This window comes from Acipenser ruthenus, chromosome 38 (assembly GCF_902713425.1).
Source record: "Acipenser ruthenus chromosome 38, fAciRut3.2 maternal haplotype, whole genome shotgun sequence".
Classification (NCBI taxonomy): domain Eukaryota; kingdom Metazoa; phylum Chordata; class Actinopteri; order Acipenseriformes; family Acipenseridae; genus Acipenser; species Acipenser ruthenus.
This window is the reverse complement of record NC_081226.1, coordinates 8637851-8656158: the sequence shown is the minus strand read 5'-3', so window position 1 is coordinate 8656158 and position 18308 is coordinate 8637851. Positions and strand designations below refer to the sequence as shown.

The window sequence follows — 18308 nt, the reverse complement described above, 5'->3', positions numbered from 1 at the left end:
TCATAGTAACTGATTCTGGACCCAATGAGGATCTGGAAGCCAAAGCTACAGCAGCCTTCCATGCAAAAGGGTCTAAATTCTTATAGCACAGGATGTACAAACCAAAGCTGCTTGCGACACCATGTTCCTTCTCAAAATGTATTTTAATATTAACCTTTAATGAAGGAAAACACCTGCATTTTCATGTGCTGTATCTATTTCAGTGCAATGCAGTTTCTTCATTGTAATAAAGAAATAAGCTTTTTAAAAAAAAAAAAAAAAAAAACATTTAAATTTGATTTCTGTTTCCAATTAAAATTTGGGGAGAGTCAAAAAAAGTTGTCAACTTTGATTCATGTACTAAAGGTTACTCTTAAATGAATTCACGATCCAGTTCTGTTGAACATTTTTATGGTAAACTGAGCATGACCTACAAACTGGGCTGTCATCTGTAGAGCAGAACATCCCATAAACTCAGCTGAATTCGGAACAGCAGAGAAGTCCAGAATTTGGCACATAGCCTCAGAACAGGGGCAGTGTATATGTAGAACTGTGATTACATTAGAGATAAACTAATGTATCCTGTAACAAAACTGAAATAGTGCAGTATATAGATTTGCAATTAAAATAAATCATGCAAACGATAAGTAGTAGTAAGGTATAGTCAGTAAAACATTTTTTAACTCAGTTTCAATGCAGAATGTTCTTTGGTTGTTTATTTGAGATGGTGATTGTTTTTTAAAACACTTTATTAACTGTATGACTGGGGGAAGCAAATCTAAATGTAATGATGCTTTTTATATGTGGCTGTTTTGTGTTGTATTCAAATCTAAATGCAATGATGCTTTTTATATGTGGCTGTTTTGTGTTGTATTCAAATCTAAATGTAATGATGCTTTTTATATGTGGCTGTTTTGTGTTGTATTCAAATCTAAATGTAATGATGCTTTTTATATGTGGCTGTTTTGTGTTGTATTCAAATCTAAATGTAATGATGCTTTTTATATGTGGCTGTTTTGTGTTGTATTCAAATCTAAATGCAATGATGCTTTTTATACTTGGCTGTTTTGTGTTGTATTTTTTGTGATATTACAGAAGCCAGTCAGTGCATTTGTTTTGTGTGTTTTTAATTCATTCTAAATGTCATCAGTCACAATTCCTGAAAACCAGGGACCGGTTGCACAAAACACCTCCAGGTAACCCTTTACTGCACAGAGCACTAACATCATCATCATCATCATCATCATAACACACTACAACAGTCTAGCAACAGTCTTCTGTTATCTCTCTTATTACACTGACATTCATTATTTCTTGCTATATCATAAAAACATATCTGTCAAAAATAACTGCATTTTAATTTTTAATATCCAAACTGCATTATATATTTGTAATAAAGTTATTTGTTTGCAATTTTCACCTCCTTGTTTGTTTTCATAGTACTTTTGACAGGAAAGCAGGATTTCAATCAAAACAGATAAATAAGTGCTTTGAAATAAAAAAAAACCTTCAGACAACAGTGAATGAATGACTGTGTTAACATCTACTTTGTGAATGAATGACTGTGTTACATCTACTTTGTGAATGAATGACTGTGTTACATCTCCTTTGTGAATGAATGACTGTGTTACATCTACTTTGTGAATGAATGACTGTGTTACATCTCCTTTGTGAATGAATGACTGTGTTACATCTACTTTGTGAATGAATGACTGTGTTAACATCTCCTTTGTGAATGAATGACTGTGTTACATCTCCTTTGTGAATGAATGACTGTGTTACATCTCCTTTGTGAATGAATGACTGTGTTACATCTCCTTTGTGAATGAATGACTGTGTTACATCTCCTTTGTGAATGAATGACTGTGTTACATCTCCTTTGTGAATGAATGACTGTGTTACATCTACTTTGTGAATGAATGACTGTGTTACATCTCCTTTGTGAATGAATGACTGTGTTACATCTCCTTTGTGAATGAATGACTGTGTTACATCTCCTTTGTGAATGAATGACTGTGTTACATCTCCTTTGTGAATGAATGACTGTGTTACATCTCCTTTGTGAATGAATGACTGTGTTACATCTCCTTTGTGAATGAATGACTGTGTTAACATCTCCTTTGTGAATGAATGACTGTGTTACATCTACTTTGTCAGGGGTGCAGAACTCTGGGGCAAGAAGGTTTTCATTTTTTTGATCCCCCTGAGGCCTTCATTACCTGATTTGAATTAATTTGCTTAATTGGACAAGTTTACCCTTTTATTTGCTCTTAAGCAGTTGGAGATTTACAGACAGCTACAAAAACCTGCTGGACTGACTGCGACTCTAGAGGAGCAGAATTGTGCACCAATATGTATATATATATATATATATACTTGATGTAGGATTTTGTCAATTTATGTGTGGGAAAATTAAACACGTTCAGTCCAAATATTTATTAATCGGAGAACATGTGGATGTCAATAAATGCATTATTACAAATATTAACCATCCATCCATCATCAATAACCACTTCATCCAATACAGGGTCACGGTGAGCTGGAGCTTAACCCGACAGACATGGTGCAAGGCAGGACTACACCCAGGATGGGACATCAGTCCAACTCTCATACTCACACAAGCATGCACACAGAGGGGAATTTAGAGTGAGCAATCAACCTGACCAGTATGTTTTTGGATAAGGGGAGGAAACCAGTGTGACTGGTGAAAACCAACACGAACACGGGGAGAACATGCAAACTCCCCTGAAATGGGAATCAAACCTGGGACCCTGGAGCTGTGAGGCAGCAGCGCTAACCACCACACCACCATGCCACAAACTATAACCTAATATACATGATAAATCATAAGAGCAAAGATTGTAATCAAGTTCTTCATAAAGACCTCCAGTGGTTACAGAACTTCTTGTTATTATTATTATTATTATTATTATTATTATTATTATTATTATTATTATTATTATTATTTCTTTCTTGGCAGACACCCTGATCCAGGGTGACTTACAATTGTTACAAGATATTACATTATTTTTTACATACAATTACCCATTTAAACAGTTGGGTTTTTACTGGAGCAATCTAGGTAAAGTACCTTGCTCAAGGGTACAGCAGCAGTGTCCCCCACCTGGGATTGAACCCACGACGCTCCGGTCAAGAGTCCAGAGCCCTAACCACTACTCCACACTGCTACCCTATGTGTATGTTGTGTATGTAATCAAAAAATCTTACAATTTTAATGGGAACAGATAAAATCCACTCCCTTTCTACTAATTCATTTCAATACCAACAAACATCACAGATGTTCAATGATTAGAATCTTTAATGCGAGGCTGTAGTTGGATTTTTATTTGCATCACAGCATGTTATTTAGGGTTTGGGGTTAAGGTTAGGGTTGGTTTGTCTTCAGTTCCACTTTTAGCCACCAACTGTACCTATAGGCAACCACTTTCACTTCAATACAACTGCACCTGGCTAAAAGAGACCCATTTAATCACCACCTCTATGTGACTACATGATAAATTGCTGTATTTTGTGTGTGTGTGTTTCACATATGGACATAAATTGCTATAGATATTTTTTAGTTGATGCTTTTATTCAAAGTGCCTTGTATTTGTGCTCATTTATAGAGCTGGGTATTTTACTGGAGCAATCTGTGAAGTACCTGTTTGCTCAAGGGTACAGCAGCAGTGCCCCACCTGGGTTTGTAATATCAGTTTGTATTTCATTTAGGATATGTAAATACATGGCACAGGGATATTTAGCTATGACATACAAACTCCATTGGCATATGTGCCACACAAATCCATGTTGGGCCAGGTTACATGCACTTGTAGAATGGATAATCCTTGTGGGATACTCACAGACAAAAAGCAGGTCAACATGATATGACCAAAGGGACTTAAACAAAGGGATCATCATTCAACTTTGATAAATCAATTGGCATATGAGCTTAAAGGACAGAACAAAAACTGGGATGCAAATAATATGAGTGACGACCTGAACTTCAGCTTCCTGTATTTTATTGCGTATACCTAGGCTAACCTATACAGACATGTAAGCATGTCAATTTTACATTGTAAATAACATGAGAATGACACACATCATTCTTACTCTAATACGATTAAGTAAATGTAGATTGTGTGACGCTACACCCCTATAAAAATGTACCACGGCTCTATAGTGTAGCTATACTGTTATTATTATGGTTGTACTGCATTATTGTAACACAGGGAATTGTACATTGATGGTGTAGGATACGTATATTATACAATACAATTGTACTTTCACAGATACCATCGTACCTTGTTCCAAAATCCAGTGGTACATTTTTATAGGGTTCCGTTCTAACAGTATTGTTGCAATAGAAACAACCGGATAATTGAACAGTTTCCAAACATTTTTTACATACATTACATACCGCAAATAGTTAATGCTTACTACTTTTCTATATATTATATGGAAACTTAAGTGCATTAATTAACTGCCTTGATAAATATAATGATGATTAAATGGTTTATTTAGAACGCAATGCCGATGTATTCGTTATTTGAATAACATAAATAAAATGGGCTTATTACATGTTACAACATTGACAATACAGAGAAAAGTAGATTCCATAAAAAAAAAAAAAAAAAACTACTTCACATGGGTGTGATCAGTGTGAGGACTTGGAAATTGCGTCACTGTAGAGGTGGAGTTAGAGGCGGAGTTATAAGGGTACCAGGCTTGGGGTGTGAGGCGTGTGACATCTGTCTTGCAAGTATACACTGTTGGCAGCAGGAGCCAGAAGATTCCAGTAGTGAGGCACAGGCTCGCATTGCCTGTTAAAGCTGCCTGGGCGCCATGGCAACTTACCACTCCCAGTCGTCACTCGATGAGGCATTGCCGTGGTAACCATGGTCTGTGAGGCGCCGGTGGGAAAGAGTTGCAGTGCAGCAGTGATGATGGAACAGTCTTTCTGATGAAAACGCAGAGCAAGTTGAGAATGGCACTGCGCTTGAACGGCGCTGTAGCTGGGCTGGAGACTGGATGGAGCAGGAAAGACTAATGTTGGAGCTCCTGCAGAAAAAATACAAAAGCTGAATGATGAGAAGAATCACATGAGCAGGTAGGAAAATAGCTGATACTATCTTGCCAGCGCTGAGCAGAGAAATGGCCTGCAGTGAAAGGAGCGAACAACAAAAAACAAACACAGACATGGAAGCGGAAATAGTGCTGGGTTAAAGTAGAAAAGAAAGAGAGAGATAGACAGGAGGGGCAGCCAATAACATACGTGGAGCAGCGCTGGCCACGCCCTAATAATTGACGAAGCAAGCGCTGCACTGTGTGATTGGCTGGAAATGCTAAATGAGGCTGAACTGGGATCAGCTTCCACCCGGAAGAGATCGGCTGACGCTTCCCAGGCAGGACACCACGGAGGGAAGGTAAGACAGGCTAAAGAAAGGATATAGGATAAGAAAAAAGCAGCGCAAAGCAGGAGAGAGCCCTCTACGTCATCCCCCGAATTACGCTTAAAGGCTAACATTTACACTGACAGCATTGCCAGTGGCAGCCTGGCTACTGGCAACATTGCCGCCCATGAACCCCTTGAAGTCCCTGTTCTTGTACCGGGACTTTAAGCGAGACTTTTCAGATTTTAAGGGGGGAGGTTGCCATTGAGGCCATGTGTGCTGCGCACAAGGGGGAGGTATGTGGCAGTGTGCCCGGCCCATGTGTGTGTGTTGTGTGTTCTGTGTTGTGTGTGGTGTGTTAATGTTGGTGTATAGGTGCACAGGATATAAATGGGTCTGTGGAGCATGAGTGATTTAAAATATATAGTTGTATTTAGGCACGGAGATTGCACAATCACTTCACTTGCAGATAAAGTATGTGAGCACGGTATGGCACAAATTAATTCACGTGCTGGGATTCAAGTGAATCGTAATTGAATCCCGGCACAACAGTATATATAGATGCACGTTTTACTCACTCTGGGTTGGGTGTTCAGGGCGAGAGAACGGGAGAGAAAGTAGGGAATAAGCTTTAAAGTAATAATACAATTACAATTGCCATACGTGCTGAATTAGATCATGATACTTGTTTGTTTAGCGTTCGTCCCGTTTGTTAGTGTCTGTTTCGTTTAGTGTTAGTCTGTTTTTATTTGTCTATTTATTTTGGCTCACAGTGCCATGTGCTGTTTTTGTTTAACTCTTTTATTTGTTTGTTTATTAAACGTACTGAGCTCCGCAGCGTCTCAGTTTCACCTTCCAGTACTGCCTGTCTGTGTGTTTCTTTCTGGCCTGACATCACCCCTACAGCCAGCCTGTTCACAATATAGCATTTAGATTTCAAGACCACGTCACATTAACATACTGCATAAAATATTTTCTCAACAAAGTTGTAAAGCAGGTGAAAGTCAGACAAAACTCAAGCACACCTTATCGACTTAATTTGTTAAACTTAATAAATGGCCAACAAAATAATGAGATACCGTTCTGTACATACGAAATGTATCTATGTAATATGAAGTAAGCAATTCAGACCATCTTCGTTGCCAAAGTAAACACGGTGATGAAGACAGTCACACATGCAGAGACCTTTACATGTTGTGACTAGCTCAGCAAATCTGCAGTAGACATGTTCCCAGACTCACACATTGCAAAGTATTCTGCAGGGAAGTCTAAAGCTCCTTTCACACTGGCACTCCTACCCGGGTCCGGACCCGGGTCCTGGCTACCCGGGTCACAAACCACCACATACCTGGGTCGTACCCGGGTCACACACCACCACGTACCTGGGTCGTACCCGGGTCACACACCACCACGTACCTGGGTCGTACCCGGGTCACACACCACGTAATTGAGTCGTACCCGGGTCACACACCACGTACCTGGATCGTACCCGGGTCACACACCACGTACCTGGGTCAGACCCGGGCCACACACCACCACGTACCTGGGTCATACCCGGGTCACACACCACGTACCTGGGTCAGACCCGGGTCACACACCACCACGTACCTGGCTCGTACCCGGGTCACACACAACGTACCTGGGTCGTACCCGGGTCACACACCACCACGTACCTGGGTCGTACCCGGGTCACACACCACGTAATTGAGTCGTACCCGGGTCACACACCACCACGTACCTGGCTCGTACCCGGGTCACACACAACGTACCTGGGTCGTACCCGGGTCACACACCACCACGTACCTGGGTCGTACCCGGGTCACACACCACGTAATTGAGTCGTACCCGGGTCACACACCACCACGTACCTGGGTCATACCCGGGTCACACACCACCACGTACCTGGGTCATACCCGGGTTAACCCGGGTCCCAGCAACCCACCTCAGGATGTGGGTTGAAGGCTTTGACCCGGGTTGAGCGAGACTAAATGCATGATGGCCGGGATGTAGTTGATTTTGCATGCTGTCATGCAAAATCAACTACAGTGGACCTGTTTACAAAGTATCAGCTGCGGCCAAATCAGCCACCTGCAACTACAGCACAATAAGAACCACAGGGGCCAGGAGAGAACTGGATTGCGAGACATCTCATGGTTGTTTATCTGTTTGATAGTTTTCCTTTTTAAAATCAATTAGAAAGAGCCGCGTATCATCATTCTACCAATAATAAAGTGGAATAGTTGCATGCCTTGGTCTTATTTAGGTATTCGCTTCAGTTCAGGACCCTCACATTTCAGTTTTGAAAACGCATGTTGACAGGTATGTACTTTGATCTTAGTTGTGAGTCTGTATGTTTGAAGGACCCTGAATAGTCTTTCCCTTCTGATTCCTCTGCGTACCCGCGACGAGCTAGTGATATGAGCGCCATTGTACTTTCTAATAGGATCTTTTTTTTTATTATTTGCGAGGTGCTTAAGAATGGGAGTCGTCGCAAATCGCATTTATGAAACGGGCCCCTGCATTTTACCCGGAGCCTCCCGATGCTGCGCGTTCTATTGGCTGAGAGCCGTCAGGGCAGCCAATCACAATATTCTGGGTGATTCAACTATTTATAACTGGACAGAAGCGCGCAGAACTGTTCAGTGCAGTGCGTGTCCGTGACTGTACTGAGACTCTTAAGAGAGCTCGCTTACAGATTGTTCTGAAATATCTAGTTATTAGCCTCGGAAATCGAGTTTATTCTTTATTGTTTTGATTTGTGGAGAGTGTGGAGATGTTGAGGGCGGTTCTGTTGGGGATCCTGTGCTGCGTTCATGCGGCGTCTGCTGCAGGTGAGTTAACAATCCTATCAGCATATTATTATTATTATTATTATTAATAATAATAATAATAATAATAAAGCAGACACTTCACAGGGAACACTTCAATTGCTTATAATAAAAAACAAAGTATTGAAGTTATGTTTTTTTTTAATTAAAATAAATGTATTAAATTCTATAAACAAGTCGTTAAAAAAAGTAAAATATATGTGATACCACCTGGAAGTTACTTCCCGGTTCCTTATTCGCGGTGTAGTTGACAAACCGCGTGTCCTTTTTCTGTGTTTTATCTCATTTACACATCTTGCTCAATTACTATATTGATACCGTTTAGATCGCTTCCTCTTTCAAGAAAAACGAAAACATTGTCGGTATTTTTATTGGTTACACTTTGGAGTGCTGCTGATCGTGGGGTACGGCTTGCTCACTAAAATCTTTAGTGTTTTTGCAAAGAGGGGGTTATAACCTATATGGGGATACCTCGATATTTAGTGAGCAAGCCGTCTAAGGGGGTAAATGGGGCGAAACAAGCGGGTAATATAGGGGAACCGCTATGCTGCTGATACAGATTTGTTATATATATATATTGAAAGAGGAAGCGGATATTTTTTAAATAGTAGCGATATATTAATTGAGCAAGATGTGTAAGCGAGTTAAAACACACAGAGAAAGGACGCGCTGCTTTGTCAACTACACCGCGAATAAGGAACCGGGAATAAGTAACCAACTCCCAGGTGTTATATAAGATACCGTTAGTTTATTATTAGTGGAATGGATTGGGATGTGAATTGACTGGACAGTGTGGATCGGTGTCATTCTACTGTCATATTATATTAATATGGAGGAGATTACACCGAGTGTTTATATTCTGTTGACTTTAAATTCACTTCTGAAAACAAATCAGGTCGCATTGTAAACTTAGTACGTCATTGCTGATATCATTTAGAATGCACGAACAGTCATGTGACTGGATTGTTTAGAATGCGTTTTTATTTTATAAGCGCCTTTCTGTGTCTTTATACAGCTGCATTTAGACCTACTAAAAGAAACGTAATCAGTGTAATGAGAGATGTTTCGACTGGAAGTATTTCTCAGTGTCTTCAAGTCAGTCTCGTTACATTGATTTAGTTTCCTTTAGCTTTTCTGGTCTCGTTTAATATAATGTTAGTTTAAATGAGTTTTCTTTGAAAGGCTCTACAGTATGTGTGTATATATATATATATATATATATATATATATATATATATATATATATATATATATATATATATATATATATACTACAGTGTCCGCTAGCACCAGATCCCGTGTTTCTGCTGGATTCTCAGTCAACCAGTGAACAGCACAGGCCGCCAGACAGCTGCACTGTGGTGCGCTAAGAGTAAAAATAAATAAATACATCAATAAATACATCAATAAAATGAACAAAGATTTTATTAGATGTATTTTTTTTTTTTTTTTTACAGATTTAGCTTAATACATAAATGTAAAAAAAAAACATTCTTAAAAGTTTATAAATGTATAAATGTTGAACACGTTCGTCACAAACTCAATATTTCAAATCAATATGATAATTAAATCTGGAAAGAATGCTTCAGTCTTTAAATCTTTTTACACTTGACATCAACATTTAGCTGACAGATACATGCGAAATACATCGAAAAATAAATCTGGTCAAATAAATCCGTTTTTTCAAAATAAATATTTCCAAGCTCAATATGAAGCTGACATGCAAATGAGTGCCCGTCCATTGAAGCGTGTGATGCAGGAATTCTACACACAGAGGCGGGGATGCAGTGCAAAGGAATATCCACTAGAAACTGTCCTCTGGGAATTAGTCCAGGACTCCAACCTTTCACGGGCTGAGCTCTGCACCTCTCTGACATCAACCCGCCCTGACCCTAACCCAACCCGCTGAGCTCAGCAGATCATTAACACATAGGTGCACTGGTATAATTAATTCATTTTAATTATGTATTTCTTAGCAGACACCCTTATCCAGGGCGACTTACAATTGTTACAAGATATCACATTATTTTTTACATACAATTACCCATTTATACAGTTGGGTTTTTTACTGGAGCAATCTAGGTAAAGTACCTTGCTCAAGGGTACAGCAGCAGTGGCCCCCACCTGGGATTGAACCCACGACCCTCCGGTCAAGAGTCCAGAGCCCTAACCACTACTCCACACTGCTGCCCATATATAGCAAGACAGAGGGGCTGGATTAGACAGGGTTACTGTACTGGTATAGCAAGACAGGGGCTGGATTAGACAGGGTTACTGTACTGGTATAGCAAGACAGAGGGGCTGGATTAGACAGGGTTACTGTACTGGTATAACAAGACAGAGGGGCTGGATTAGACAGGGTTACTGTACTGGTATAACAAGACAGAGGGGCTGGATTAGACAGGGTTACTGTATATATAGCAAGACAGAGGGACTGGATTAGACAGGGTTACTGTACTATTATATCAAGGCATTTTTGTGTTTAGATGATTTAGAAGAATCACTCAGGATTAAGCAGTTTGAGTGTTTGACAGTCCCTCTTATTATCCTCTAGTGTTGTGTTTAAGTGACTGGAAGAATCACTCAGGATTAAGCAGTTTGAGTGTTTGACAGTCCCTTTTATTATCCTTGACATCTCAAAGTTGTACTTGTTATCCAGGTATGCCTCCTGAGACACAGAGAGCTGCTTGTGTCAGTTAGACTAACCAGTGTGTCCTTCCCTGTCCCAGGAACCCACTCCCTGTGGTATTTCTTCATGGGGTTCTCAGAGGGGACGGGGCTCCCTGAGTTTATGACGATGGGGATGCTGGATGATGAGCAGATTGATTACTACGACAGTGTCATGAAGAAGACGGTCCCCAAACAGGACTGGATGGAGAGATCTGAGGATCCGGAGTACTGGGAGGGAGAGACTGAGGGAGCTGTTGGGACACAGCAGAGTTTCAAATTGAATATTAGAATCACAATGCAGCGCTTCAACCAGACTGGGGGTGAGTACAGAGACACACACACATGCACGCACGCACACACAGACACACGCACTACACACACACACACTACACACACACACACACACTCCTCACTTCAAGATATTCAGTCACTTGCAACTCTCATTTACCTCTTAAATGAATGATATTGTATTTACACACAGATTAGAACTGAGGCCCACAATTTTAACAATCTGCTGTTATTACCAGTTAAAAAAGCAAACACATCTCCAAATACAGTGACATGAATGTGGTTTTGTGGTTTTGTTGTTTTGAAAGCATCTAAAGCAGGTAAATGTTTGGTTATTTTTTGGGGGGCTATTTTTATCCTGAATGTTTTTTTCTATTCCTTTCGATTATGAGGTCATCTCCAGCGCAGAACTTCAATCACCACGGTGCCCTGTATAGTAGATCACACCCTCCCTGTCTTCAATCACAGTGATGCCCTGTATAGTACATCACATCCTCCCTGTCTTCAATCACCTGGATGCCCTGTATAGTAGATCACACCCTCCCTGTCTTCAATCACAGTGATGCCCTGTATAGTACATCACATCCTCCCTGTCTTCAATCACAGTGATGCCCTGTATAGTATATCACATCCTCCCTGTCTTCAATCACAGTGATGCCCTGTATAGTAGATCACACCCTCCCTGTCTTCAATCACAGCGATGCCCTGTATAGATCACACCCTCCCTGTATTCAATCACAGCGATGCCCTGTATAGTAGATCACATCCTCCCTGTCTTCAATCACCCGGATGCCCTGTATAGTAGATCACACCCTCCCTGTCTTCAATCACAGCGATGCCCTGTATAGTAGATCACATCCTCCCTGTCTTCAATCACAGTGATGCCCTGTATAGTAGATCACATCCTCCCTGTCTTCAATCACAGTGATGCTCTGTATAGTAGATTACATCCTCCCTGTCTTCAATCACAGCGATGCCCTGTATAGTACATCACACCCTCCCTGTCTTCAATCACAGTGATGCTCTGTATAGTAGATCACATCCTCCCTGTCTTCAATCACAGTGATGCCCTGTATAGTATATCACATCCTCCCTGTCTTCAATCACAGTGATGCCCTGTATAGTAGATCACACCCTCCCTGTCTTCAATCACAGTGATGCCCTGTATAGTAGATTACATCCTCCCTGTCTTCAATCACAGTGATGTCCTGTATAGTAGATCACATCCTCCCTGTCTTCAATCACAGTGATGTCCTGTATAGTATATCACACCCTCCCCCTGACTTCAATCACAGTGATGCCCTGTATAGTAGATCACATCCTCCCTGTCTTCAATCACAGTGATGCCCTGTATAGTACATCACATCCTCCCTGTCTTCAATCACAGTGATGCCCTGTATAGTATATCACATCCTCCCTGTCTTCAATCACAGTGATGCCCTGTATAGTAGATCACATCCTCCCTGTCTTCAATCACAGTGATGCCCTGTATAGTAGATCACATCCTCCGTCTTCAATCACCACGATGCCCTGTATAGTAGATCACATCCTCCCTGTCTTCAATCACCCGGATGCCCTGTATAGTAGATCACATCCTCCCTGTCTTCAATCACAGTGATGCCCTGTATAGTACATCACATCCTCCCTGTCTTCAATCACAGTGATGCCCTGTATAGTAGATCACATCCTCCCTGTCTTCAATCACAGCGATGCCCTGTATAGTATATCACATCCTCCCTGTCTTCAATCACAGTGATGCCCTGTATAGTAGATCACACCCTACCCCCGTCTTTTTTCTGAAGCTCTGCATCAAATGAAATTACGAATCACACAAAAGCTCAGTTATTTTTTATTCGTCACCAATTTAAGAACTGAATCTGTACAATTAGAATTGCTATTAAATGTATTTTTAAACACTATCTGCCGACAGTTCTGCACAATTTAATGTTACACTACATTCTGAATATATCCCCCCCCGACCTCGATTACTGGACAGAAACCAATATAAATTTACAAAGGTATAAATATCAAACATTGTAAAGTTTTGTCAGTCTTTTCATCTCTTTCGAATTGACTCCATGGATATCCGTGCTTTCTGATACAAACATATCATGCGCTGAGCTGTACTGAGGCCTGGTCCAAAGTCAGTTTAAATCTTGTGCTTATATGATTGCATTGGAGGTACACCTTTCTTGTATATAAAGTGTTTTTGAATCAAAAACCATTTGTCAGCTTAATTTTTTCACTACAGTAACATGGCTCTCTATGGGGTTTTTGAAGTGCAATCATAAGTCCTGCTAGTTCTGCATACTGGCTTGTCTTTGGTCCTGACTTAAACTTAAATGGTTCGAATATGAGAATCATTTTCCCAAACCAATCCCACACCTGCATGTATTTCTTGTTGGTGATGGTATGAGCACCCATCTACACAGACTCTAGGTAAACCTTCACAAACATTCTCTTCATAACATCTGTGGGGTCCACCTGCATAGTCACCGTGCCAGAATCGTAGCCTTAGTCATAGGCCATCTAGACAATGGTACCTGTCGATTCAGTACTTGATAATCTACAGCTATGCTCCACTTACCACTTCAAGACTGGCCAGATAGGAGAATTATATGTTGAGTTACACTGTCTAATAATTCCACGCTTTAACAAAGCATCCAGGGTTTCCTGTAGGTTATACTGTCTAACAAACACTGGCTTAGCACTCACATCGGTAGGTGTTCTGACCTGATGTACCGTAGTTTCACCAGTCATACGAATCCCTGGCAAATATAGTACTAAACTCTTCAAACAACTGTGTCAGTTGTTTGCTCTGCTCTGCGGGGAGTAGAGTGGCTTGATAAAGCTGATCTTGCAACTGATTCTGAAACTCTGGGTAAAGCAGCACTTTCTCTATGCCCGAGTTTTGTTCCAAGCTCTCTAACAGGTCAGTGTGTGTCTGTGAAAGAGCTGACACCCTGTGGTTAGTTACGTCCTGTTGTGCTTTTCTCAGAGAGCTGTGGTTAGTTACGTCCTGTTGTGCCTTTCTCAGAGAGCTGTGGTTAGTTACGTCCTGTTGTGCTTTTCTCAGTGAGAGGCTTACATTACCATCTGTAGAGAAGCAGTGCTGGGGTTCTGCACTAACAGATATGTTGCTCTGTTTTGTATCTCTAGGTAGGGTTTGCCTTACTTTGTTGCTGTTCACACTACTCAGTACTTTGCTACATTGCAAACATTTAAAAAATGAGCAAAATATCAAAGTGTTGATGCAGAAAGATCGTTTTCTGCATAAAAAATGTACTTTATGAAGCATCAACCCTCTCAATGTACAGCATGCTGTATCAGAATAATATGGAAAAACGCAAAATAACTGCAAACTGAACCACAGCAGAAGCAACAGATGCACACAGAGAGAGTCTTTTTGAAATTGAAACGTCATTTTTAAAGTTATGTAAACCTTCAGTTTTTGTTTGCTGTCCTTTAGAAAATCCATTGAATGTTATGTAAAACTAAATTGTTTGATTATAGTGAAGCTTACCAATTTACAGGATTAAAACTTGAACCTGATGTTGTGAAAACCACAATAAATAAATACATATTTAGATTAATTTTCCTTTTTTTCTACTTATATAGACAGACTGATTTTATTTTTATGTAGGTATATTATATTTAATATACCTCTCTCGTGTCTGTTGTCTTCTCCAGGAGTTCACACTCTCCAGAGAATGTACGGCTGTGAGCTGGATGAGGACGGGACCAAGCGGGGGTTTTTTCAGGACGGATTCGATGGAAAGGATTTCCTCAGCTTCGATAAGGACACTCTGACCTGGACCGCCCCTGTGATGCAGGCTGTCATCACTAAACACAAGTGGGATGCTAACAGAGCCGGGAATCAGTACTGGAAGGGCTATCTGGAGACAGAGTGTATCGAGTGGCTGCAGAAGTACGTCCAGTACGGGAGGGAGACTCTGGAGAGGAGAGGTACAGTCACACACACTGCTGCAGCGTGCACTGCTGTTGAGACGAGGCTGAGAGGAACACACACACACTGACACACACACTGACACACACACACACACACACACACACACACTCCCACACTAGAAATGTTATTTACTTATTATTTCAAGTTTCACATCAGGATAAACTCTTAAGTTATTGCAACTCATTCACAAGAGAAATCATTGTCCCAAACAATCATACTGTAAAGAAATCTGTAAAGAAATCAATTACAACAATTATAGGGGAGAGCCACCAGTGCTGTCTGATTGTATTGCAGTGCAAGCAAGGTACTGCACAGGACCTTCAGAGGAGCAGTGTGTGCTGTGACTGCTGTGCCTGATATAGACACTGTCTCCCTGATATAGACACTGTCTCCCTGATATAGACACTCTCTCCCTGATATAGACACTCTCTCCCTGATATAGACACTCTCTCTGCAGTGTCTCTGCTCTCCTTGATATAGACACTCTCTCTCTGCAGTTCCTCCTGCAGTGACTCTGCTCCAGAGGAAAGCTCGTGGATCTGCAGACACGGAGGTCCTGTGTCATGTGACAGGGTTCTTCCCCCGCGCTGTGGAGGTGACCTGGGTCAGAGACGGACGGGATCATCTGGAGGAGGGGGTGCAGAGTGGGGAGGTGCTTCCCAACCAGGACGGGACCTACCAGCTGAGAAAGATCCTGACAGTGAGCCCTGAGGAGCAGAGAAGACACATCTACTCCTGCCAGGTGGACCACGTCAGCTTCACTGAGAAACAGAACTACATCTGGGATCCCAACATGAGAAGCAACAGCGAGGATAATGAGGGTGATGATGAGTTAGAGATGGGGGAGAGGGAGGGAGGGATCCTGACAGTGAGCTCTGAGGAGCAGGGGAGACATAGCTAATCCTGCCAGGTGGACCACAGACATAGTGGTGTAACAGAGAGAGGGAGTGAGGAGGAGAGAGAGGAATGACAGAGAGGTAATGGTACTGTGCTGAGAGGGAGGGTGAGGAGGGGAGGAGGCATGAGAGAGATAGAATGATACTGTTGAGAGGAAGGGTGAGGAGGGGAGGGGAGGAATGAGAGATGGAGTGAGTGGAGAGGGAGGAATGAGAGATGGAGTGAGTGGAGAGGGAGGAATGAGAGAGATGGAGTGGAGAGGGAGGAATGAGGGAGATGGAGTGAGTGGAAAGGGAGGAATGAGAGAGATGGAGTGAGTGGAGAGGGAGGAATGAGAGAGATGGAGTGGAGAGGGAGGAATGAGAGAGATGGAGTGAGTGGAGAGGGAGGAATGAGAGAGATGGAGTGAGTGGAGAGGGAGGAATGAGAGAGATGGAGTGAGTGGAGAGGGAGCTGGACTGTGTGTGGAAGGGAGGGAGGCTGAATCTAGTTGAACTGTTATTGAGCAAAATCAAGAAATCAAGTAGCTGTCAATTCAGTTGATTCAATTCAGTGAAGTTATGCCTGTGTTGGATTTGCCCTGGCTGACTGACTGCAGTAAATGAACTCCCACAAACCCTGCTCTGTGTCTGCAGTGACTAGGTGCAGGTGCAGCTCCTCTATTCGGCTCGTTGTTGGAGGGGTGGGTGTACTGGCTCTGGCTGCAGCGGTCATTGGAGTGGGGATCTAGAAGAGGAGACAAGGAGGTGAGTGAGAGAGTGAGAGGGATGGGAGAGAGGGAGGGGAGGGAGGGGGGAGGGAGGGGAGGGAGGGGGCAGTGAATTGCAGTGCTCAGCAGACACACACTCAGTGCGTTTACAACTCAGACCTGAACGGGCTCAGAGAGTCGAACAGATTAGAAGATTGTTATCATTTGAGCCACATGTTTACACTTGAGCACAGAGCTAGGCTGGAGAAAAACAAGCATTTCCTCATAATGATACGTATCAAAATCCAATCACAGGTTACATTTGCTTTACTGTAGATATGTGTGATATTTCTGACAATAAAGCTTCGTCTTTTCACATTATTGCACAAATATCAAAGTCTGTTTGTATGTCGGAATCCTCTGCCACAGCTCAAAGTAAGTACTGGATTGAGAGCTTTTCCACATTGTGCATTTTAAACAGCATCTTATGTGTTTGATTGAATTGTCAATAGGAGGCTCCTGGGATAGTGGCTGCTTATTCCTCTAATTCTTCAGATCCTACAAACAGTGTGTCTTGTGAAGTTAGATTGTTTACCTGGAAACAAAGCGTCCCTGTGTATCTCCAGTGTCAGTGAGTCTCCAGTGCTGTGTCTCTGCTCCACAGCGTCCCTCTGTGTGTCTGCAGTGTCAGTGAGTCTCCAGTGCTGTGTCTCTGCTCCACAGCGTCCCTCTGTGTGTCTCCAGTGTCAGTGAGTCTCCAGTGCTGTGTCTCTGCTCCATGCTGTGTCTCTCTGGTCATGTTGTTGTTTATTTCAGGTAAGAGTCAGTCCTGAACACTGAAAGGCTCTGCAGTCTTGTTCACAATCACACATAAACATGCAGAGATTGAAGGGGAATATTGAGGACAGTTTAGGGTTATATCTGTGGTGTTGTTTGGTTTTGTTCCTGAGCTACATTGTGACTGTGATGACCTCACTGATGACCTCACTGGTCCTCTTTGTTAACGCCCCCTTTCTGTCTCATTCCAGGAGAGTGACCACTGCAGAGAGAATCAGCGACTCTGCAGAGATTTCATCTTTTAAAATCCTTCATACGCAATACTGCTTTATAGTTTGATTTGATTCCACTCATTGCAACTGTGCAAGCCAGTAGACAAGGAACCTGCCTCAAAATCAACTGAGTGAATCAGCAAACAACACAAATGACACAATGAGAGGAACAAGAACATGCATTTCTACAACATGATATTATAATGGGATACAGCAAGATGACCCGTTTAACAAGGAGCTGTCCTATCCATGCAGGGCTATTGTAGAAACACTAACACTCACTAGTGTAATTTATTAATTCATTATCAAGACATTAGTAAATTGTTCTTGTGGAATGTTTGTCAAAGTACAGTCAATTCTCATTGAAACAAACTTGTATTGAATTAATTTCCTCATACTACGAATGTTCTGCATGGTCCCAGACAGGTTTAGCAGTCTCTTATTGTAAATCACTCAATAAATATTGCACCACTGTCCCAGACAAAGAAAGATGTTGCTGCAGATTTCAACATTCCTGCAAACACTTTCTCAACCATTCTGAAAAACCAG

General features: G+C 41.8%; 1 protein-coding gene across 1 annotated transcript; it reads left to right on the top strand.

Moving 5' to 3' along the window:
* Positions 1 to 8010: 8010 nt before the first annotated feature.
* Positions 8011 to 16768, top strand: LOC117434208 (class I histocompatibility antigen, F10 alpha chain-like). Its single transcript, XM_059008996.1, has 5 exons — positions 8011 to 8200; positions 10927 to 11187; positions 14846 to 15121; positions 15623 to 15946; positions 16658 to 16768. Exons 1-5 carry the CDS (start codon positions 8143 to 8145, stop codon positions 16750 to 16752), a joined length of 1014 nt encoding a protein of 337 aa, XP_058864979.1. The 5' UTR covers positions 8011 to 8142; the 3' UTR covers positions 16753 to 16768.
* Positions 16769 to 18308: the final 1540 nt, after the last annotated feature.

Bases quoted from the DNA above. Each gene is read 5' to 3' on its own strand.
- LOC117434208 (XM_059008996.1), top strand. From the start codon at position 8,143: ATGTTGAGGGCGGTTCTGTTGGGGATCCTGTGCTGCGTTCATGCGGCG. The intron at 8,201-10,926 runs GTGAGTTAACAA...TCCCTGTCCCAG, and splicing joins TCATGCGGCGTCTGCTGCAG to GAACCCACTCCCTGTGGTAT. The intron at 15,947-16,657 runs GTGATGATGAGT...CTGTGTCTGCAG, and splicing joins CAACAGCGAGGATAATGAGG to TGACTAGGTGCAGGTGCAGC.